The sequence below is a fragment of the Stegodyphus dumicola genome, chromosome 3 (assembly GCF_044657685.1).
Source record: "Stegodyphus dumicola isolate Sdum_Otavi_A_Nest chromosome 3, ASM4465768v1".
Taxonomy (NCBI): Eukaryota; Metazoa; Arthropoda; class Arachnida; order Araneae; family Eresidae; genus Stegodyphus; species Stegodyphus dumicola.
This window is the reverse complement of record NC_140770.1, coordinates 90,845,632-90,869,845: the sequence shown is the minus strand read 5'-3', so window position 1 is coordinate 90,869,845 and position 24,214 is coordinate 90,845,632. Positions and strand designations below refer to the sequence as shown.

Below are 24,214 nucleotides of genomic sequence, written 5' to 3'. Positions count from 1 at the left end.
TAAAGCGTTTCTAATTTAAAATATGTGATGACACATTTTATGCAACAAGTACTCATTTTTGCAACTGTTTTTTAGTGCATGGTAAGAGGGCTAAACATGTTCATTTTACGTCAGTTTTAATTTAATACAAATAACTGCAACAGCTATATAAGCATTTTAAGAACTTAAGCTTATGCTAAATTACATTAAATATTCTACAGAAAGTCTTCCTTACACATGACAAAAAATACCTATCAAGTGGAGATTATAGGAAATTTTATTGATTACAACTATGATATCTATAGTTTTAATTAAATACATGAAAAAATGCCCAAATTGCCATAATATTCCTACTAATTCTCAGTTCATATCATCAAGCAACTTAACTCTAAACATCTGAATTGCTAAAAAGTTAATAGTAATCATGCTAATAGTTAATAGTAAATCATGCCTAAATGAACTTCAGTAGCTCAAAAAGTGAAACAGAATAAAATATCTAACATCAAACTACTACAATAATTTACATATTTTAATTTTAAGAAAACTTCCATTTATTTTCATTTACACTCCTCCAAAAAATAGCCTCTAATCATAAAGGTCATGAAAACTATAAATAATATTTAATATACTGGAAATACTTTTTGTCTGTCAGCTTCAAAGACAGTCAGTACTATCATATATAAAATTTATTATTAATATCCAGCCCTAAAATAATATTACTCTTTACTGAAAGAATTAGTATTAATACATAGCAGAGAAGAAAGTTTGACAGACTTTATGGCAGAATGTTTTATTACCGTAATTATTACGACTTCCATTCTTTTAGAAAGTACATTTAAATTTGACTGATCTATATAATTCAAAGCAAACTTATCTTTAATTATTTTGATCAATAATCAACACTTATTACACGGCTCATTGTCAGATGATGACATTAGTTCCCCTCCAAACTCATCAAAAAATTTTATTATGGATTTTTTAATTTCATAAGAAATTAATATATATATATATATATACTCACAAATATACAAATTTCTACAATCAGTCAGAATCTGTTGAATATATATATATATATTATATATATATTATATATATATATATTATATATATTTATAAATAAAAGATATTTACCATTTTGCTATCCAGCAGGCATAGTTATAATCTCCTACTTTAGAATAAGCATTACAAGAACATCTCCACCCCCCTTTCTGCACAGCTTACCTCATAACAACAGAACAATAGTTGCAGCAGATGGTCAACTTTTCTAACTCCCTCCTCCCCCCCCCCACTTTATTTTCAGTGTATTTCACTTTGTGAAAAGTGCACAAATGAAGGTTGACTTAAAGTTCAGTCTCAAATAACGTGGATAAAATAAGTGTTGTGTGGTGATGATATTATATGTTATGAATGAAAATGAGGAAAGATGAAAAGACCTTGAAGAGCTTACTTTAAAGTAACATACTGCAATCAAAAATCCCATGACGAACATCTACTATATCATCTACATATATCACATTACATTTAATGTTTTATTTCTACTTCTCAATAAATTTAAAAAAAAATTCCACATAACATAATTATACATTTTTATTCACTTTAATATTTAAAAAAACATCACACAACTATAGGAATTACATTTGATTTTACCTGCTTTAGTTTCACCATTTCATCAAAACTAGGACTAGCCTTAAATGTCACGCCTGAAACTTTATTCTAAATACAAGAAAGAACAATTGAAGAAAAGAAATTAATCTAAATAAGAACAATAAGGAATGAAATTAATCTAAACCAGTAAAATGAATAAAAGAAAATCGAATGACATGATAAATTACAGAAATGTATCATTCAACATTAAAAATATTTTTAAAAACATACATTTTTACTCATTATACTCTTACAATTGTTAAAAGAAGGGGAGAAAAAAAAATTTGCTACTAGTTTTCAGTACACTGACAGCAAATTTATTTATTTTCTTCTGCTATTACTTTCTACTCTCTAAATGTTAATAATTTATTAAAACATAATTCACATAATATTATTCAAAATAAGGAAACATTTTAAAATTAAGAAAAACTGATACAACTTAAACTCACTGTAATAAAAGTGATAATTATAAGACAATCAATAATATTAAGATTGCTTTCATCTGAAAAGAATATCAACAGAAAATAATTTAATAATTATGAAGAATTTTATAGAACATAAAATTTAGTTATAGCAAACAAAATTTCAACATCTACAGTATGATTTCAGAACAAGAATATCGAACATTGCATGCATTTACGCACAGATGTGCACATATGGGAACATTCATTTAAACTAATTTTAAAAGAATTCAATGAAAAGAATGAAATTTTGCCCATAAATCATTGCTAATACTCTAAATATGGATTAATGACCAATTATTATCAATTCTAAAAATATCTTTAATACCACATTTTTGTCAAACATATATAGAACTAAATATAACAAAAGTCAATAAATTACACAAATATTTGTATTAAAATTTCATATCATTTAAAAGTCTTAAAATCAATTAATTTAGACACCTGATCATACATTTTATGTAAATAGTTTTAGCTAGTATATAATCTTTATGTTAGCTTTTATGTTAATAACAGTTACTAAATGAAGTATTAAGAAATAAGACAAATTCAGCAGAAAATTATTTTATTATTTGATTTAATTATTTAAATTATTGGTGTTTGACTTCTGATACTGATTAATGCATAAATCCATCACTAAAAGAAAAAAAATGTACTTATAATATATATATCACTGCAATCACTCTGGTACTGTTTTGTGATTTTTACAGAAGACAAAGAATAATGAAATCAGTGCGCATGCATGCCACATGTACACATTAAAATAATTCAATAAACCATCATTCCAATAGGTTTTTGTTTCTCTAGTGGCTATGTTGAAAATTTCAAGGCAGTGAATAAGAATTCAAAGAAAATGTCCCCTTTAATGATTTTTTTAAGATAAACTATTACATTCTCGCAGAAGTTTCACTGAAGTTTTTTCAACCACAGGCAAATTCCACATGCATACATTTTAAAATTGAGTTTACGATAAGAACATATCATAATTTGTCATAAAAACTGCTGGGCTTAAAATTTTGAAAATATGGCGCCTTCTATTGAAATGGTTGCACTAATATGTTAAGTACCTTAAAAAAATTTAGGGAGAAAAACTATCATCACATACTTACACCTAAATCTCTACAATTATCAATATGAATATAAACCATCTTAGGCTGTATTTTAGAGCCACAAGACAAATTAAGCATCTTGACTTTATTTCGATCTTCATCACCACTTTCCCAAAATGTTTCAGTTGTATTATCTGTTAAACTATTAACCATAGCTTGGCGACTAGATGCTTTTATGTCTACTAAAGGAGTCACATCTTTCAAAGCCTCAATATCTGCAGAAACCTAAAGGAGGAAACGGATATAAATATTCATAAATTAATACAACAAGAAAACTACCTACATGATGAAAAATTTGAAATCTATACAAGTCTAAGAAATACTAGCAAATAAAATGATGTTTTCAAAGGCTTTCCTTTTCATACATGCTCTTTATTTAACTCAAAGTAATGCTAAAGAAAATACAAAACTCATCGAAGAATGATATATACAAAGAAAGAAATACACAAATAAAGAAACAATGCATTGAGAACACATTTCATTAGCCTGGTTTTGATTATTATTATATTAGCTTATACAGGAACAAGATAAATAATCAATGAGTAGTAAGATATAAGACTGAATACAAATCAGTATAGGAGATTTCTATGTATTGAAAAAAAAAAAAAAAATCTTAAACAAGCAACAATATAGGTATTTTAGTCAAACTAAAATATTCAAATTAATTTGTTGGTTTATAACTATTGTATTTAAAGCAAAATTTTCCATTACTGGATTTTCATTTCATAATTATTTGAATTAAGTATATGTAAAATTTACCCATATTCATCTTTAATTTTTCTTTTTATTTCATAAATCTGAGATTGTTCAATTTTAAGTATTTTTTCCATTTTCCAGTTTGATTTTTTATTATTTGAAAATGCTTTTACTTTCTCAAAATCAATTCACAAAACAAAAAAATGATTATCATAGAGGACAAGACATAAAATTCCAGTTTAAAATTAATACTTTACATACATAATATGATTAACTTCCCAAATATTCTAATTTAACGAAACTAAAATTCTCTGAAAAACTCAGTATTTTAAAACAACTACTAATATTTAAAAACATTTATTACATTTTAAAATCTATTTTAATCAATACTAAAGCTTAAATTTCAAAATCAAAAGCAAATACTTAAAAAAAAAACTAAAACATCTAAAAATATTTCAAATTCAGTTTTTTAACAAATCAATAAACATTTACACAACAGAAAATTCATAAAAATATTTAAAAATAACATATGTTGTCATTTAGAAAACATATTGAACATCTATCTAGCTCATTAGCTATAATCAATAAAACTGTAACATGAATAAGAACAAAAGAAAACATAACCAAGTCTATTTCACAGAATTTCTTATAATCAAAGATACAATCATTCAAATTTCATTTACATTAGGCAAACAGAATGTGCTATGATCAGTACCAAATAAGACCAACATAAGCAAAAATAACTCCTATGTGAGGCATCAAGTTAGAGAGACTTTGAAAGACATTTTGGGCTATTGCAATCAAGGAGGCTGATTCATTGCCAACATTCATCTGTATACCCATTGACGATCTTTGTCATATCAGAGTCAGTCATACCCCAGACCAAATATATTCAGTTGGAGAAAAGTTAGGTGTAAGCAACAGCCAAAGCAGAACCATGAACTGCTGTGTATAAAGGAAGTATTGGATGTTGAACTCAATGTATGGTTATGCAATGCCCAGCTATCCTACAATGACATTTCCAGGTTGTTCCCGAAGGTATGGCGAAAGCATAGGGCTTAAACATCTGTGAAGTAATGATAATTAACAAGGGTGCTCAATATATGTACTAAATATGAATAGGAATGATATTCAAATACACCCTACATCATATCTCCCTTTGATGAAGTGATATGTTGTTGTCGTATCCATAATACATGGAATAACGGTTGCCAGAGCCTATTCCAAAGACCTTGGATTTCTACTTTTCTGATGAACCGATATAATAATGCACAAAACAAAATTCCAATCAGCACTGCCCTCAATGGTGACATACACGCATATGTCCATTGTACATTGAACACACAACAGGAATTCATCTGCAAAGACAATGTCACACCATTCATGTGTCCATGTGCAGATGAAGACACTGTAGCTGCAGATATCTGCATTGTAACGTTAATAAGCAAAGCAACAGCTGCTGTACAAATGCTCCATGATTCTCAAGACAATATCTTACAATACAATGCAGATATTTCTTGTTGTGCACATACAGTATTTCCTATGCCAGAGGGGCATGGAGTGGCTGTACAGCCTGTATAGGCCATTTGCATAAGATGACTCTCCTCTTGGGCAGTGTACCAAGGACATTGTAATCTTCCAAGTTGCTCCATCCATCCTTCTTGCTTCCTTAATTCCTTATTCATATGATAATGATAAGATTTCAAAACTACAAGCAGAAATTTGGTGATATAATAATCAGCAGTCATGGCATACTGTTACTTTCATGAGATATAATTTGGGCACACACTTCTGTATATCCAACATTTTACTCAAAGCATATGCTAACTCCAAGTGAACCAAAAAGTGCAAATATAATTTCCGTTTCAGAATTTTATCCATGCTTTCTCTCTTTCAAAATAATTCTAAATGCTTGATAGATGCCAATTATTTGCATATGTGCTGCTTATTAATCATTTTCATGACCTGTACTCTATTATATAAATTTCACACTGATTGGTTGTTTTCTTTAAGATGTTGCAAATTTAATGGTCACCGATGTATTAAATTTCCACTTATTATTTAGTTATAAAAGGTCAGATTTATTCCTGTTAACTAAATAGAAGACTCAGTTTTTAATTCCACCAACAGAAAAATAAACTGATTACTAAATATGCTTTTCTATCATATATATTCTTACTTCTGCACTTAACATATTTTAAGTAAATTTAGATAAGCTAAAAAGCTTCCATTCCGATGTCATAAAATTCAGAGCAAGAGCTGTTTTGATTTATCAATTTTCAACATTTGTACGAAGGAAAAGTATTTCCACAGAAAATGAGAGAAGTACAAAGTAATTGCTTTTTTGAATATTAATCTCAATTTTGAAAAAAGCAGCAAAATAAAAATTATTTGAAATGCATTTATCAAATTACTCATCTATGGAAGTAATCATACCTACCTGAGCATATGCATCTGAAGCTCCAGCATCATCTTCCTCTTCAGTCCTTGAAAGTATTTTGCTAATGTTTGAAAAAACATGGCTTCGATGTAAGAAACTGTGATCTTCAGGATGAAATTTTAAGCACCAGCATCTCATAGCAATTTGTTGCAAAGAAGAACCGACAGGAAGGAGCATCATTAAATCTGATACAGTTTGTAGGAAAGAATGAAATGTCTGTGGTAGTGGGTAAGTTGCTTCACCAGCTACAGTTATATCAGAAAGTGGATGCTCACATACGCCAAGATCTTTTTCATGCTGAAAAATATGTAATACAAATATATTTATTATTTTAAAATATTTGCATTTAAATGTTGCCATCTAATAGTGAAGATGATAAATTATAATGCACAAATTATTGACACTGCATCAAATGAAAGAATCTGCAAAACTACCGTTTTGAGAAAAGCATTTCAAGTTTCAGCACTCAGGAACAAAATTCACATAATAATTTTACCTGCTCGATCAAAACAATTGCATAGTGAACTGTTCCCATGCTAAATAATTCAGCTTCAAATCAGGCAAGGCACGTATATGTATGGTAACAGTATCTTAGTAGAATAGATGTACTTATAAAAACATGGCTATCTGAAAGTTCTCTTGATAGACTAGAGGCAGAGAAAGAAAGGTGCATGATTCTTGAATTGCATTCCTTTAGGTACAGGTTCCAACCCATTCTTCAAACTACAAAGACTAATAGGGATTGGCCAGAATGAATGAAGATCAGTTTTGTAAGAAAATCTTCCAGGCAAAGCCCATGGGAGCCATAGGACCTTGGGGCTCACCCCTAGTGAGATGGATTGATTGTGTTGAAAATGACAAAAATATTCTAAAGGTCAAAAACTGGAAAACTGTTTCCAAAAGCAGAGATACCTGGAGAAGGTCAGGGCCCACCTTGGGTTGTTGAGCCAATGAAGAAGAGGAGACTCCAACACATTTTCAGCTTATGATATCCTTAATGTATCATGATTTCTCCATAACACCCAAAATCACAACAGATTTATTGAACAGTTATGCAGAACAGTTATACTGCACAACTGATGTAATGAAGTTGGTTATATAATAACAAATGTTCCAAATTCAAAAATAAAATATAAAATGTACTAAATAAGTACTTATTGTAAACAAGCAAATCAATGAATGACTGAATCACCATCACTGGGACAAATAAACTGCATACACATCTTTTGAAATCTGGGAATCAAATTAGACATAGGTATCTAATTTTCTGCCTCAGGTTGATTTTTTTCATGATGTTTGTCTCACACGGACATCAACTGTTGAATAATAAAATGTTGTACAAATATGTTGTTACACCAGATGGAAGAGAAATATACCAGCGTAAAATTTAAAATCATTCTCACACACACACACACACACACACACAAAACCTCTCATTTTAGCACAAATTTTGAATGAAATTCTTATTAATTTTAAAGATATTCAAACAAGTGCCCTTCCCTCCCCCAGGAGCAAAAATATATATACTATCCATTATTATATAACAAAGAAAAGCACTACTTTATTTTATTTTTAGTTTTGCATACCACATCATGCTCCTTCTTTTCAGATTCCTCCTCTCCATCTTCTTCTCCTTTGTCAAAAGGGGCAGGAGATAAAGCAGCAACAAAACACCACAGAAGGTCATGAAGTGACATTGGCTGAGTGACACAACGAAGTAACCAATTTAAAGCCTAAAACAAAATAATTGTAAAAACAAATAAAAAATCACTAAAATTCCATTGATAAATTAGGCATTGTTTATAAAAAATGCTACAGATATCAATGTATTCCCCTCAAAAAATTAAAATAAACCATGCTGCTAATATTATACTACAGATTACACATTTTATCTTGAATGAATACTAAATTAAAAAAATAATAATTTTCACCTGTAATGCATAAACTCTACATGCTGCTTTTCTTAAAGCTTGTTTCATAGCCAACTGCAAACTTTCCAAGTCATGCCGCTGTAAAATAAATACCATTACGGGCCTACGTAGGAGAAATTCAGACCCTGGTCTTTCCATCATCAAAGATACTAGTTTTGTAAGAGCAGCTGAAGGCTGGCAGAGAAATGAAGTGCTAGTATCTGAAAAATATTCTTGGTTAACAAATATGCAGAAAAATACTACTAAAAATGATTCCTATACTTAAATATTTATTTAAATATTTTAAAGTCAGATCTGATATTGGAAATGTCCAATTCTTAAATTCACATTCAATATTTCTTTTGTTTTTGCAATGTCAATAGGTTCAAAAGTTTCACACATAATTGTATGTACAATTCACACTCTCAAACTGATTAACAGAAAACATATATTGCTTCCCAAAATAAATTTAACTATAAATGATGCATTATTAAAATAAAAAATTAAAGAAAGGGCTTTATATTTTAATGGTCACCCAAAAGGGTTTGTTACGATTTTTTATAAGCTCTTGCTGAACTTGCAGTCTACCAAACTGCTTTACATTCACTCCTATTAAGCTCCCCTTTTTTGTCTTCTTAACTTTATTATTAAGCATCATTTTCTTCACACTTATGCCATATACAATTCAACAGAAAAATTACAAAAATTTTAAAAGCTTCACAGCAGTATACATTTAGAATTCCTGATGTGGCGTTAAAGTGCTGGCATATATTTTTCTCCCCCCCAGTCTTTTTTTCAGTTTGTCATATCAATATTTAGTTTTCTTACAAAGATGGTTTTACAAAACTTTTTTCTGTCTTTTTATTAATAATGTTTTGTGTGTTTACTTCATCTATTAAACATCACATTCTTGGAGGTTACATCATATAAAATTTGATTCAACAGTAAAATCACAAAATGTTTAAAAACAGCATATCTTTAAAATTTCTGATAGACAGTCCTGGAAAAAAATGCTTTTATTTTCCCGTACAGTGTTGCCACTGCTTGCTTTCAAATTATTGAGTTTGCTAATCAAAAATTCATTAGAGTTTTAAAAAACATGAAATAGATAATAAAACAAATTCGAAATTCAGCCTTCCGTGCCCCTGTTTTGGTGGAGAATTACGTTATTTAAAATTTGATGTTTTTACATACCACTGTTTTTCACAATGCGAGAAATACGTTCATACACATTATTCATTATTTAATTTCTTTAAATATAATACAGGATGATAATATTTTGTGGCAACAATTTAAAAAGTGATGTGCCGTTTATAGTGACTCAATACAAAATACAGTTTCAACACCAATATACCATAAAAATCATTCCGATTTTAAATATTTACATATAAATTTCAAATGATTTTTCTAATAATTAAATTTTGCATATATATATTTAATTTCCATGCTATCCATTTGTACACATAGCCATTTTGCTAACTTGTAGCAGAAATTATTCCTTCCTATTTGTAACCAATTCTACAAGAACTAGAAATGTGAATGTCATAATTAGGTAACCTTGATAAAAATAACTGCCGGTAAGTTTTAAACTAAAATTCCAAGATAATAGTATAGGATTAGTTCAATCTACATAAATGTTTAGAACTAACACATTCCACAAGCAGTCTACATAAGGAAATATGCTAGCTATTGACAGAATCTTAGATAAACATTCTCTTAGTTTAATAGAAACAGCCTGTCTTCAATGCACAATTTTAAAAGCTCCTTTTGCTGCTAAACATTATCTAAATATCAGAGCAGGTTTACAAATGATTCTGCTTTCATAACTGTTGCAAAGGATGTTTACACACTTTCAGGATAATTTTGAAGCCATTTAATTAATGCTTAATATACAAAGCATACTTTTTTAAATGTTTGATCGAATAGCCTTTTTTCTGGGATGTAAGTCCACATCTTGATTTCCGTAATAAAAGGACTTTTCGTAAAATTTCGAGGGGTATTGATTTTCATTCTACTTTCACTACTTTCCAGAATTCATCAATCGTGGTGGGTTTGTGATTAGAAAGAGCTCTTTTCAAGAGATTAAAGGTGCAATAGTCTATGGGTGAAACTTCAGGTGTATTGTAGGAATACATTGAAAATATATATGTGCAACACCTATATCAGTTTTCCTTTTTTCGTAATGCAGTGGTACTTTTCAAAGATCGACTTGTTACTTTGTCTTAATAAAATTTCACTTTTTGAAAGTCATTAGGATTAAATAAAAAAGGAATTTCTTCCGTAAATAATGCCCGTAAAAGTTTCTCTTGATAGTATGTGGAGTTGATTCTAACATTTTTTTTTTTTTTTTCAAATCTTCTTATTTTAAATTTTCCTCTGTAACAGAATCCAATGAAAATCATAAATCCTTTACAGAAACATTCTTTGCTTTGGCAGAACCACTTTTGTACATTTCTTCTCTTCGTTTTCAATGACAAGTAGACTTTTATCATTGCAGTCATTCAGGTAAACCCCTGCTTTATCAAAGGTCACAATGTATTTCCATTTATCAAATGCTAAATAGTTTGTTTACACACAGGGTTCTAAAAATTCTCTGTGTTGAACCACATGCCTAAGCAAAAGCTTATGAACATTATGCTTTTTAGCTTTTTTAAATTGTAAATATTGATTTATTATTTTATTTAATGTTGCAACAGATGTATTTAAAGTCTTTGAAATTGATTTCTATGTTGGTGAACTTTCTCTTGTTAGAAGTGATTTAATTTAATGATTTAGAAACTATTTCATTTCAGAAACATCCTGCAACTTTTTCTGCTAATTGGAGGTAACACTAACGATTGACAGTTTTTTTTTTTTCTTTTTCGATAAATAGTGTCCTTTAATCTTAATACCATGCATTTCACAACATTCTAATTATGGAATAGGAATATTTCTCTTCAAAAAGAAAACATATCCTTCAGTCCATAGCTTGTTCATATGCGATATTTTGACAGAAGAATAAATTTAAAAACAGCAGATGATATTTCTCATTTCAAATAATAAGCTCTTGCCAGAAATTTTTCTTCCAAAACATTTGCTTTTTTTTTTTTTTAATTCTTTAATGAAATCCTTCTAAAAATGTGTAAACACCCTCTGTAGCTTCTATGAGCTATAATATGAGCTTTTTAGGGTGAAAAAGAAATTTATTACTCTTGCACAGATGATTTTTTTCCATGCAGTCTTCAGAAACACAGCTTTAATTTTACTATTATTATATTTAACCGTTTTAAACTGTCAATAAAATATCAATCTACTAACACATCATTCTTTTAAAATAACCTATTTTAAAATGCAGCTATATCTAGCTACCATCTTTTACATGTATATGCAATGAAAGCAAATTTTAGAAGTACTGATGTAAGAACACTGATATGTAGAAGTGCAGCAGTGTTGTTTGGTGTAGATAGTTGATACTTAAAGTGTCAACCCAGGTTAAAGAGGAAAAAGTCAAGACGGATTAAATACCATTTTTATTTAAATTCACATTTCTGGCCACAATTCATTTGACTCTATAATCGTGCCTATTCAAGAACATTTATATTTTTAAAGAACTATTGCGATAGAAAGAAAGCACAGTGGCATCCAAACAGCTGAAGCTATAAGGAAGCATTTATTCAATATGGCAATCTGTTAAGAGAAAGGTTTTGGTTTACGTTAGAAAGGTTTCAGCTTGGATTGCAATGGTATTTATAATAAAATTTATCGTTAATCAGATTGGCTAAAACTTACAGGCAATGCAGAAATTTAAGATGACTGCAGAATATTAGTTTTCAGATATGATGCAGTTTCCATAAAGCTATTACCAAAGAAAAAGTACACAGATTAAAAATGAGCAGTTTTTAAATTATAATTTTGATTTACATATTTTTATCTTACTTTGATTTACACATTTTTATCTTACCCTCATACACATATATAATATATATAAAACACACATATACATACACACACAGTACAAAGTTCAAAATTTAGACAGGCAACACTGTCTAAATTTTAAACTTTGTACTGAGTATGTATGTGTATGTGTACATATGTATGTATATGTATTTTGTTTTATTTCATTTATTTATTTATTGAGAATTTTTTTGCAAAAAAGGATAAAGAATGAGATTCTGTTGGTAGCATATAACTTTAGCATACGCTTAGTGCTTTACGTATGTACAACATACGTTTTTCACAATTAAGCTGGGTATTGATTCTTAATTTCAGTTCATCACTAAATAAAACACCTCCTTGATGAAGAAACAGTCATTTAAGACAGTGCTCTGCAACCGGTGTGCCGCGGCACACTGGTGTGCCATAAGTAGGATATAGGTGTGCCGCAATCAAATACATGTATTTGACATTTTGCAATTTTTTATCACGTATTTAATACACAATGACAATTTTTTCCCCTTAATAATGTCTATTTTAAATGTTTTTATATATTTCACTGTTGTGTGTGTGATTGTAAGTGTGTCAGCATTTGAATTTTTTCGGCACTTCCTTGATAACGCGGAACTCTTTGGTGTGCCACGAAATTCCAAAAAGATTTTTGTGCGTCGCAGGTGAGAAAAGGTTGCGGAGCACTGATTTAAGATACAATAACATGCTGAACAAATATTATTTTAGAAGTCAAACAACAAAAATCAGCGTTATATTTTCAAATTTTCACAGGACTAGTTTCGATGGTTTTACCGAACCATCATCCTAAACTGCAAAAGCGCAAATGAACAAGATAGGATATAATGATTAGATAAGATAAGATAAGATAAGAAAGCTTGGATAGGAGATAAGCGACTGGCGCCATCTGTTGATGAAGCGAGAACTAAAACATAATTTCTTTAAAGGCTGAAGGCAAAAATGGATTGGAATTAGGGTTGTTAACTAGAACAGAAAGATTTTTTTTTGACTGTTAGATGCCTCTAGAAAATCCAGCTCTACCTGTGCCCAACATTGTTGGGCCGAAAATTACACTCTCAATTTTTCTGTTGCCAAAATTATTCAAAAAACATCTTCCATTGGTGAACTGGATTTTCTAAAGACATTTCACATTCACAAAAATCTTTTTGTTCTAGTTAATGACTCTAATTCCAATCCATCTTTGCCTTCAGCTTTTAAAGAAATAACATTTTAGTTCTGGCTTCATCAAGAGATGGCGCCAGTAGCTTATCTCCTGTCCAGGCTTTCTTATCTTATCTTATCTAATCATTATGTCCTATCTTGTTCATTTGCACTTTTGCAGCTGAGGGTGATGGCTCGGTAAAACCATCAAAACTAGTCCTGTGAAAAAATATAATGCTGATTTTCGTTGTTTGATTTCTAAATTAAACAGTCATTTATTAGTATAAAGTTAGAAGAAACCATTAGAAGTATGATTATTAATTTGACTCTGTAGCCATCTTTTTGAGCAGCATTTATTTCAAATGGAAACATTCTATCAATTGTTGGTTTTACACCTACTGAATAAATTATATACTTAACAGAAAACTGACAAATATTTTTTTTTGGGGTGGGGGGGGGCATTCACCAACAACAACTATCAGCTCACGGCAGCTTTAGAAATGACTATTTTCAAACTTAAAAAAAAAAAAAAAAAATGTTTTAAATACAGTACAAAGTCTTTAATCCGGACTCGTCGGGACTTCGGCGATTCCGGATTATAGATCATCAATTTAAATCTGGTAAGATGGCATTCAGAAATTATAATATTAAAAATATGAAACCGTAATTTATGAAATAAAGAGCAATTATAATCTAAAGGCTATAAAAATAAAAAAAAACTTAATATTTATTTGTTTACTTTATTAAACATTTCTTTCAATGCAAGTTGTTTAAGTTCCTTCGTTTTATGTGCTAGTACTTTCTCTTTAATTCTATACACAGACATAATTTTTTGTTCAGTTACAAATTTCCGCTGTTCAAGTCCTGTAATTGCTGTGCCGAGAATACCAACTAACTTGTCAATCGAAATTTTTCTGTTTTCACTAACCTCTCTGTCACTTTCTTCATGCCTTTATCCATTTTTTGCAGAAATTCCACTTTTTATTTGATGGGCATCAAAATATGCTTTCGCTTTGTAGATCATTTGGCAGCTCCAGAATCGGAAACTCTTTTTGGCTTCGAAAGTTCAAGCCTACTTTTTATAAAATTGCTCTAACAGTCTGCAAAAAATAATAAGCTGAATCCAATTAGAAGATTAAGGAACAATGCAATCTGCAATATTAACTGAAATAGATAATTAGATAATTTTAGCCTAGCTTATACCATTCATTATACATTAAATGTGCATGCATAAATGTATCATGCACATGCATAAACGTATTATGCACATGCGTAAAAGCTACGCATGCGCAGAAAGTTTGTAGCTTTGAGGTCCGGATTATAGACCATTCCGGATTATGGGCGTCTGGATTAAAGACTTTGTAGTGTATTAGTAACGAATTCCAAACAGCAGTTGGTACCAAATATACCAAACAGCACATGGTAAACTTGTGCGAACATTGTGCTTGACAATGATTAAAAACTTCAGCCAACCTTACTTAATACCGTGTGCAGACAAGTTACAAACTACAGATTTTACATAGTGTGAACAAACTGAAAGTGCTTATTGATCAATCTTTCAAATATAAAATACGTAATCAATTTTCAACTTGTTGAGAAGTTGTAAGGTATTTTACGTTGACTAATCAATTATTGTGATTTAAATCTTTATTATAACATCTCTGTTTGCCTTCACCAAGATGCAAATCAGAATGAAAAGTATTTAAGGCAAGGATTTGGAATATTTAACATACAGCTTTTGGCACCAGATCTTGCAGTTCTATTTCTATAATAATAATTAAGCTTGACCAGTTAATATTATGGCACTGCCCACTCTGCTAGCCAACCTTACTATGGGCCATTAATGTTTTGAGCCACTTAGTTGGTCTGAAATTTGTGTAGTCTCTGGCTATAATACTTATAAACTGTAAATTCAGCTTTATGTTACCTTACTACCCAAGTGGCCGAGTTTTGTTTGTACATACAAGTAGTGCCTTCTATTAAAGTAGTGCTATCTGTTTCAATTTAAGTTAAATGAAAAAGTTATTTAAAACTTGCATACAACTTTTGTCGTATTCACATTAAACAGAATGTTAATTCGCTTACAAGTGTACTATGGTCTAAAAGATATTTACATAATGTTGAAAACATTTGGATATATAACAAGTTGCATGCAGTAGTACGGCACTAGTAGCCATAAAAATCTATCTATCTATATATATAGTAGCCCCAAAACAAAAATTGTAATTGGGCAAGAAATAATTATATGTAAAAAGATATACAGGGTGAATCTGGACAAGTGAGGAAAACTTTAAGGGGTGACAGAAGGCAGCTACACGAGCAATATTCGTCATAGAATGTATAGCTGGAATAAACGACAAGCCGCTAGGTGGCATCGTAAATGCTATAAATGAGTTGGTCCTCACAATCTAATGGCATTTTCTACTGTGGATTGCCAAGAAGATGGTTGGTTATACGAACCACAAAATTTGCAGGACAATGGATTCATGGAGGTGGTCCTATAAATTGGCCACCAAGATAATCAGATCTCTCATGTTTGGACTTTTTCCTGTGGGGCCATATGAAAAGCCTAATCTACGAGTGTCCTGTTGAAATCAATATGGATCTAAGTCACTAGGATCGCTGTTGTTCCTGCTGATATTCAGGAAATGCCTGGTGTCTTCGCAAATGTGCATCAATTCCTATCCTACAGGTGTGAAGCTTGCATTACAGCTGGCAAAATGTCTTTTGAGCAAGTTCTTTGAGCATGTACATCAGTTACCATTCTTGCTAATAAAATAGAAATAAAATATTTCTGAAGTATCTCCTCTCATTCATGTGCTAATCCTTTAATTTCATACCACTTGTATTCCAACCATACATTCTATGAAGAATATTGCTTTATCCTTGCTATATTGCTTTATCCTAGAAGGCTAAGCTGCCTTCTATCCTTCCTTACACTTTTACCCACTTGTTCAGATTCACCCTGTAGACTGGAAATAAATGTAACATAATTTATCAGCATTTTACTTTGTTTCACTATTGCTTCGTTATTTCCACATGCTTTCTATTTGGCAGTTTTTTCATGTCACACATTTTCTGCATGCTGTTTTTATTTCAAGATGATCATTATAATATTAAAGTAACTAAATATATTATATATTTTGTTAGTACAATTGCATTAAGATCAGAAAACCAAAAAGAAGGGGGGGGGAACCAGTTTCATCAAAACAAATAGCTAATATTTCAGAAAAAGCAATTTTAGACATCTCAAGTTATACACTGCATACTGATGTTTACTGTAATAACAATAATACACAAAGATATTTTTTATTTCCATCTCAATATGAGAATTAAGCTTATTGCTAGAATGATATTTACATGATGTGTTTATAAAAACAGACAAGTACCATTGCTGATATTGAAAATATTTATTTGAAATTTCCCTGTAAATAAATTTTGTAAAAAATAGTAGAACTAGTTGGATGTAACCGAACTATTTTATTGTATTGTGAACTAGTTGGATGTAACCGAACTATTTTATTGTACACCATCTAAAGGCAATGGGAACAGCTTACAGCAAGTTGACCTCTAGCTGTGATGAAGCTAGTTTCTACAATATTATGTTTCAACAATTTTGTAATAATGATAATAATTTTGTTACAGAAATTACTCCATATTTGAAACATTTTGTGAGAACTGTACAACAGGCACATGAAAGAGTAGAGTTACATCAAGATAAACAGAAGCAATATGCTAATAAGAAATGACAAGAAACTTTGAAATTTACTCCTGGAGATAAAGTCTGGGTTTGTCTCCCTTCTGTCAGCAAAGGCCCACTAAAGAAAACTAGTAAATTCATGCCTAAGCAAGACAGTCCCTACGTGATAATGACTACAAGATCTCTAATGACTTTTGATATTGATGATCTCAAAGACCTAGACAAAATTCTCGGCAAATATCATGTTTCAGCAAAGGGGGAAAACATAACAGAACTATTTGGACATAAATTAACTATTTTATCAAACACCATCTAGAGGCAACAAGAGTTAGTTACAGCTAGTCGACACCCAACTGTGGTGATTATAAATTCTACAATATTATGTCTCTGTAACTCAAAAATTAATTCTAAATATTAGGTGTTCCATTTTGATGTATGTTCTGTTTTTATATATATTTCCTTTCTAACTGTTCCTATGCTCAGTTAATAAATACTTTTAGAGCTAGCCAGCACTTTTGTTTATAGAAGAATGGTTACAAAAGCATTTTTGCTAGCTTTGAAAAGCAATTACTTTTATAAAACTATTTCCCATATACAAAAACATACAAAATAATGCAACAAAAGGGAAAATATGATATATTATTGCTTTTAGCTTTGATAAAATAAATATCAAATTATAAATCACTAAATATAAAATTTAAATTAGTTACCTTCACAACCACTGCTGTTGTTCCTTTTTCTAGTCATAATAATACGACATTCTCCTACACTGGCTTCACCTTCCTGTTTATTCCAGTCCCTTGAGGTGAGACCTACAGAAATTGAACGATGGAATGTGCGTGCTTTATTTTCTCCTTCTTTAGCTTTAGAACGCCGACGTTCTCGTTTTGCACATATAAGCTGTAAATCAGCACCACCATTCATTGTTAATGAACGCATGATCCCTGAGGATAAGTTTAGAAAACTTGTACCAAGACCTAGATTTTCAGCACCATTTTGTAAAGCCCGTATGTCTTCCTCAGAGAGAAATTCTTCTCCTATCATATTTTTGTACTCCTGTTGAACACCTAAAACATCAAGACATTGGAAGGACATCATAGGGAAAGGAGATGTATCTATAAAAGCATTCTGCTCATGTACACTTGGCATACTGTTATAAAGACTTAATCTGGAAGGTGTTGCAGCAGTAGTGGGTATACCCGATGATGCAGATGATGATAATTCTAATAAGAACATGGCATTATTCTTCATTATTTGGTGAGCTTCCATGGGAGGCAATGGTGAAAGCAATTTAGTAGGAGACGTCTTTTTTCGTGATTTTTTTACTTTTTCTTTTATTAGACTTTGTCTTTTTTGTCGAATAAATTTTTCTCGACAACGATCACAAATTAAATACCAGCTACTTCCACCAATTCCACCATCACCACAATTACCTGCCCAACCACCACAAAAATTACCACAACTATTATAGCCTTTTCCTCCGGCATGATCTCCACATCCTGGATGAGCTTGTCGCATATGGTATGTGACAGGATGAGGAAAAAAATTACCACATAATTCACACATACTTTCTCTTTCAGCTCCAAAAGGTCCACCAGCAGCTTCAGCAAATAAATTACCTCTGCCTGACATAACTGGACGATAGTCCTTTTTCTTTTTCACTTTCTTTTCCTTCTCTCTATTATTCCTTTCTTTTTCTAATTTCTGGAATACTTTGGAACCTGTAACTGGACTAGGCAAAATGAGCTGTTGAGAAACGATTCTGAGGCTCGATGATGAAATTTGTTCCCATAAAATAACTAAATGCTGAAGGGATTGTGGTAATTGATATTTTTCATTAGTACTTATTTTTCTATCTTGAACTGAATTGGAAGAACTAATACTATCATTTTTGTCATTCAAACCTTGTACATGTTTAGAAGCTTCAATAACACTATCCTCCTTAATTGGCACTGACGTTTTTCGAAGTTTATTTTTATTAATATTAGCATTAAATGGAGCAGGAGAAAAAGATTCAAAATACTGAAATGTCAATAAACTTGGACTAGCTACTTCCACTGAATGGCGATACCTGGCCTTTTGTTCTCTAGTCAGAGGAGAGGTATCCCGCTTTTCTCGAACTGCTACATGTGGCACACTAGTTATTTGTTTAGGAAGTGTTGGATTGAATTTAAGGAAAGATGCACAAGCCATTGCATCATGAACAATGCCCTCATGCCACAGAAAAGCAGCAAAAACTGCTCGCAGACATTCTGCAACACTTGGTGTCATAGCTTCTTTAACAGCTTCTTTTAAGGCACTCTTTTCTTTAGATTTTTCATTGACCTGCATGGGTCCAGGAGATTTGACTCGCTCACGCTTTGAACGAAACTGGCGAGAAGATCTATCTTTCCTTGCTAGTTTAGGAGACACTTTTGTTGATTCGTCTTTGCTTCCTGCAGATCCAATACTAAAATGGCTTTTAACACTATCTGGGCTAGTCTGAGTTCCAATTTGGGTGACAGTTTTTGCTGATGTGATGCAATTTGCTTCCTGGAAATGGAAATTAAAATTTACCTTTAAGAACTTAAATAAGATAAAATTTTAATATGAGAAATAGAAATAGTTTAACTCCTGAATGTGGAGGAAAAGATATGAATAAGTTATTAACTTGAGATGTTTTTCAATATGCAGTTTAAAACACTGTCTAATGGATAAAGCCATGCAAATAAAATTTTATTTGCAAGTAAACAAATTATGCAAGTAAACAAATATTTTTTTTTATTCAAGAAGAAAAAAATTTAAAATATTACATAAATTTAAATAAGTTCTTAGATGTAATTATAATTTATTATTATTTTCTGATTCACATAAGAAAATATGATTGAATATGATTTTTGCCTTTATCCATATAAATACAACAAAATCTACTTTTTTAATATTATAACAAACAACTGTACTACAGGAAAAATTAAAACTTTATAATGTCATTTAGAAATGATTCAATAAGATTATAAGGTATTTCTCCCGCCTTCCTGGTGTGGTGATCTGCACGCTGGGCACGTATTCCAGAGGTCCGGCGTTGTTGTTATTTTTCATGTTGCTGGCTTCTAAAAATACCTAATGGCACCCAAACTAAAAGGGTGTTGGATGAGGATTCTCCAGGATTCGCGATTGGGTCCCCTGAAAACCCCAGTTGCTCTTTAAAAAGGAGAGTATATAAGGTATTTTTCCCGCTTTCTTAGTGTGCCTTTGTGGTGTAGTGGTTCTGCATGCTGGGCCGGTATTCCAGAGGTCTGTGGTTCGATTCCCGACAAAGGCGTTTGCTCATTTTTCCTGCTTCCAAAATACCTAATGCCTCTAAAAGATTAATATCGCTATATGTGCACATATATATAAAGTTTAATGAATTTACTTAAAGTCTTTTTTTTTTCATGTTTTTTAACTGGATTTTTTGTGGGGAAATAGTCAGAAAGAATATATTTTGATTATTACAAGTGTAGAAATGAAGGAAAAGAATTTTAATTTTAAAATTTATTATTTAATCAATGAATGATTTATTTTCTTGCTTTCTCCCTAATTATATAATAGTATTGATCAGAATAAATATTAACCTTTAATTTAAAATGAATTTAAAAGCAAGTTAATTTAGCTGAAATGAAGACTGAAAATATATCTTTCACAGCTATAACAGTTAAATTCCATACATCATACAGCAATCATGAATGAAATTTCATGACTTGATAGATGACATCTATATTTAAAAAAAAAAAAAAAAAAAAGATTTACAAGTATTTCTAAAGTGAAAGCATTTTTTTTTTTTTTTCCCTTAAGGTCAGTTTCATAATCTGAAGCAATTCTTTTGTTAGATTTGATAAGCATATAACAAAAAAATTTTTAATTAATATAAGCAGTGGTTAAAAATAAATAATGAATGAATGTGCAAATAAATTTCAAAATAATAACTTTTTTTTTACACAAGTAATAAAAAATTAATTTTAGCAACATGTTTTCACTTGGCCAAATTAAAATCTCTTTTGATTTCACAAATTGAAAGGAGAAGTCTAGCAGACATACACATGACATGACGAAAATTTTAATGGAGTTTCTACACTGAAATATTTTACTGTAATTTTTATGCAATTATTTAAAAGATCATGTTTTAAAAAAACTAAAAAGACCAGCAATTCCCAGACATAAACAACATACATCTGATGTTCTGAGAAAGTTTGGGCAATATTTAATCAGTAATACTTAAAGTAACACATTTTCCTTTATAAGATATGGTTTTTAGCACTTCATGCTATATAATCTGTATGACAAATTATTTTCCCTTCATTTAAAATTTGATTTTTTAAATTCCAACCAACAAAAATTAGATATTATCTTATACACTACTTTACATTAGATAAAGCACAGGTTATGCATTACCAACTGAATTTCTACAAGTAGTATAAACTTTAATGCATTTTTACTATAATAAACTTATAAAAATATTAAAAAAAAATATAAATCTTAAATCAGGGAAAGATGAAGTTAAAATATTGCTAGCAAAAATGAGTTTTACTTTCCATATTTAAAATAATAATTACAGTTTCTAACCTTCTTTGGTGTCCCTGGAGTAGCAGGTGTACCAGGAGTTCCTGGTGTACTTATAGGACTTATAGTATTCCTTTGAGTAATACAGCCTATGCAGCCTGTGGCAGAAGTCTGAGACAATTCTTTAAGTATGCTACTAAAATGAGAACCTACACTGGTATCACTGAAAGATAAAAACATAGTGAACAAAACTAACTACTATAAAAAATAAAGCATCAGAAAATGCAATAAATTTTTTCACATAAATTTCGATAGCAATAGAATAGAATTTTACTGCTTGACATCTTAAAAAGAATTTTCTCTCTATAAAAACAATCTAAAGTTCTAATAGGAAAAATATACATAGAAAGAGTATACATTTGTTGCATCATGAATTCATATTTTAAATATGAGGTCATATTTGTATGAACAGATAATACAGATATCTTGCAATAAAATAAATATTTGTCAAATTAGCTTCCCCTACAACAGCTGACATTCTAACACTTAAAAATACCATAGTAATAGACTTATTTGATTTTTAGAAGTGATAAAAGCCAGTAATTTTCTTTTAAGAACTCAGCGATTAATGAATGGCTAGTTGTGTATGTAATTATCTAATAAACAGTAAAGTTAATCTGTATACATACAGCTGTCTAATGAACAGAAAGAGATGAATATGAAATATTAAAGAAACACTAGGATTTTTCTGTTACACAGCTCTCATTCAAACTGCTTTAACATTGAACAAGTTCTCATATTTCTCTAAATCAGAAGTGATTTCGCATAACTAACTAACCCTGGTTGCTACTGGAGTGTCTCCTACCTCTTTTCCTTTTTATTTTATTCAATCACTACAAAATAACATACAGTTTCCACACTAATCAAGAGGTAAATACCTCATTCTTAAAATTTATATTGAAAGTCTAATAAAATCTACTTCATCTTAAAAAAAATAATCATGTAATCAAATGTCTCATAAAAATATACACATAAACATAATATGAAAAGGAAAAAGAATTATTTAGAGAGGGGGAGTGTTAAATGTAGATTAGTCTCAATTATGTCTATTTAAAGTATCATCATCAATGGCAATATGTTATCCAGATCTTCATTCATTATGAAGTACTATGTCCTTTATAAAATATGCTTTCTTAGATGATAATGCATCTTCTCCATATGCTCAACACACACTTTGATTAGCTCCACTTGCATTATTTCATTTTAAACACAAAAATCAATGCTATTAGATTTTAGAACTACTAGTACTCATTTTCCCAGTATACACAGGAGCTCAATTCAAGTTCTACACTTAGTTAATAATACTCAAAGTACAGATTCAGCAGTTTAATTTCATTTTCAGTTTTTCGTTTTGCTCAAGAAACATTTATGTTTAGTTAGTTAGAACAAAAATAATGATTATGCATTTAGCTTTCAAGAAGAAAATACATATAGCAACATTTTACCTTCTTTTCTCTACTTCAAATTTTCTTTTCAAATATGTCTAATAGTTAATTTATCTAGCATAGCACAGCATCACATCTCTTCCCTCATTGTTTAGTTCAAACAAATATAATACTCTCATTTTCAAGGAATAAAATATAGATGGCAGCTTTTTCTTCCCTACCAAATTTTTCTTTATGTGTCTAATATTTGATTCTATTAGTAAAACACAGCATCACACTTTTTCTCCCATTATGAATTTATTTTACATCTTTTAAAAATGATTATTTTGGCACAATCAAATGTGCAGTACTGGATTTTTTTCCACGTCCTTCAATATTTAACAAATTAAAGATTCCTCCCTTCTAATATAACTTAATAACCTCCACATATGAATTTTTTTCAATCATAAGCTTTGGCATTTCTCATTAATACAAATCATATCATGACATCATTTGTGTGTAAAAGAATCAATAGCATCATTACACTGTCATGCGTGTGTGCGCAACGTGCTCAACATTTCTTATTTCCATAAGAATGAAAAAGATATTTTATACTTTGTTTAATATTGGCATTATCTTACTGTGCCTCATTTATCAATTAAACTTCAATGTATTTATATATGTTATATTTAAATCATGTTTTACAAATATACATTATCATCATCAGTTTCACAAATTTTAAGTCCTAGAATATATCAGCAAATGAAGAAGATATATTACAAAGAAATGCAAACTGTTCTCCATTCATACTTCCTCTGCCAAAGAAGTGGGATTTAACCAAATAATGTAAGATTTATTCAAAAAAAAAAAAGAAAAGAAAAGAAAAGAAAAGAAAAGTTGAAACTAGACAAAGTCTCAAAGAAGAGACTTGCACCTGGTGCAACTATTATAAGGATTCATCATACCAATGATAATATTTTTTTTTAAATAATGGAAAAAATAATATATATATGTATATGTACCATTAAGAAATTCAAAGTTAAAAAAAAAATGAACTTCTGCAATATGATGCTTAATTGTGCAGATTTTATTTCCCAGTATCAAAATGTGCTAAATTACTATTTTTGTCATAAAGAGGGTTCATACACATTCTCTGCACATGGAAATTAAGTACTTTTAAGGACCATTAATAATAATAAAAAAAAAAATTAAGGATCTATCACATAATGGGAACTGAATAAATTCAATTAA

The 24,214-nt window shown here is 30.2% G+C and overlaps 1 protein-coding gene across 2 annotated transcripts in view; it reads right to left on the bottom strand.

The window, feature by feature from the left end:
- Positions 1 to 24,214, bottom strand: part of hiw (MYC binding protein highwire) — a 256,065-nt gene that overhangs the window by 35,148 nt on the left and 196,703 nt on the right. For both annotated transcript variants that reach the window (XM_085813060.1, XM_085813059.1), the window contains exons 57-63: positions 21,603 to 21,762; positions 17,732 to 19,553; positions 8,261 to 8,460; positions 7,916 to 8,062; positions 6,330 to 6,626; positions 3,194 to 3,418; positions 1,627 to 1,692 (exon numbers count right to left, since the gene is read on the bottom strand). In XM_085813060.1, the coding sequence (XP_085669186.1) occupies positions 1,627 to 1,692; positions 3,194 to 3,418; positions 6,330 to 6,626; positions 7,916 to 8,062; positions 8,261 to 8,460; positions 17,732 to 19,553; positions 21,603 to 21,762 (2,917 nt within the window). The remainder of the gene's footprint in view (positions 1 to 1,626; positions 1,693 to 3,193; positions 3,419 to 6,329; positions 6,627 to 7,915; positions 8,063 to 8,260; positions 8,461 to 17,731; positions 19,554 to 21,602; positions 21,763 to 24,214) is intronic.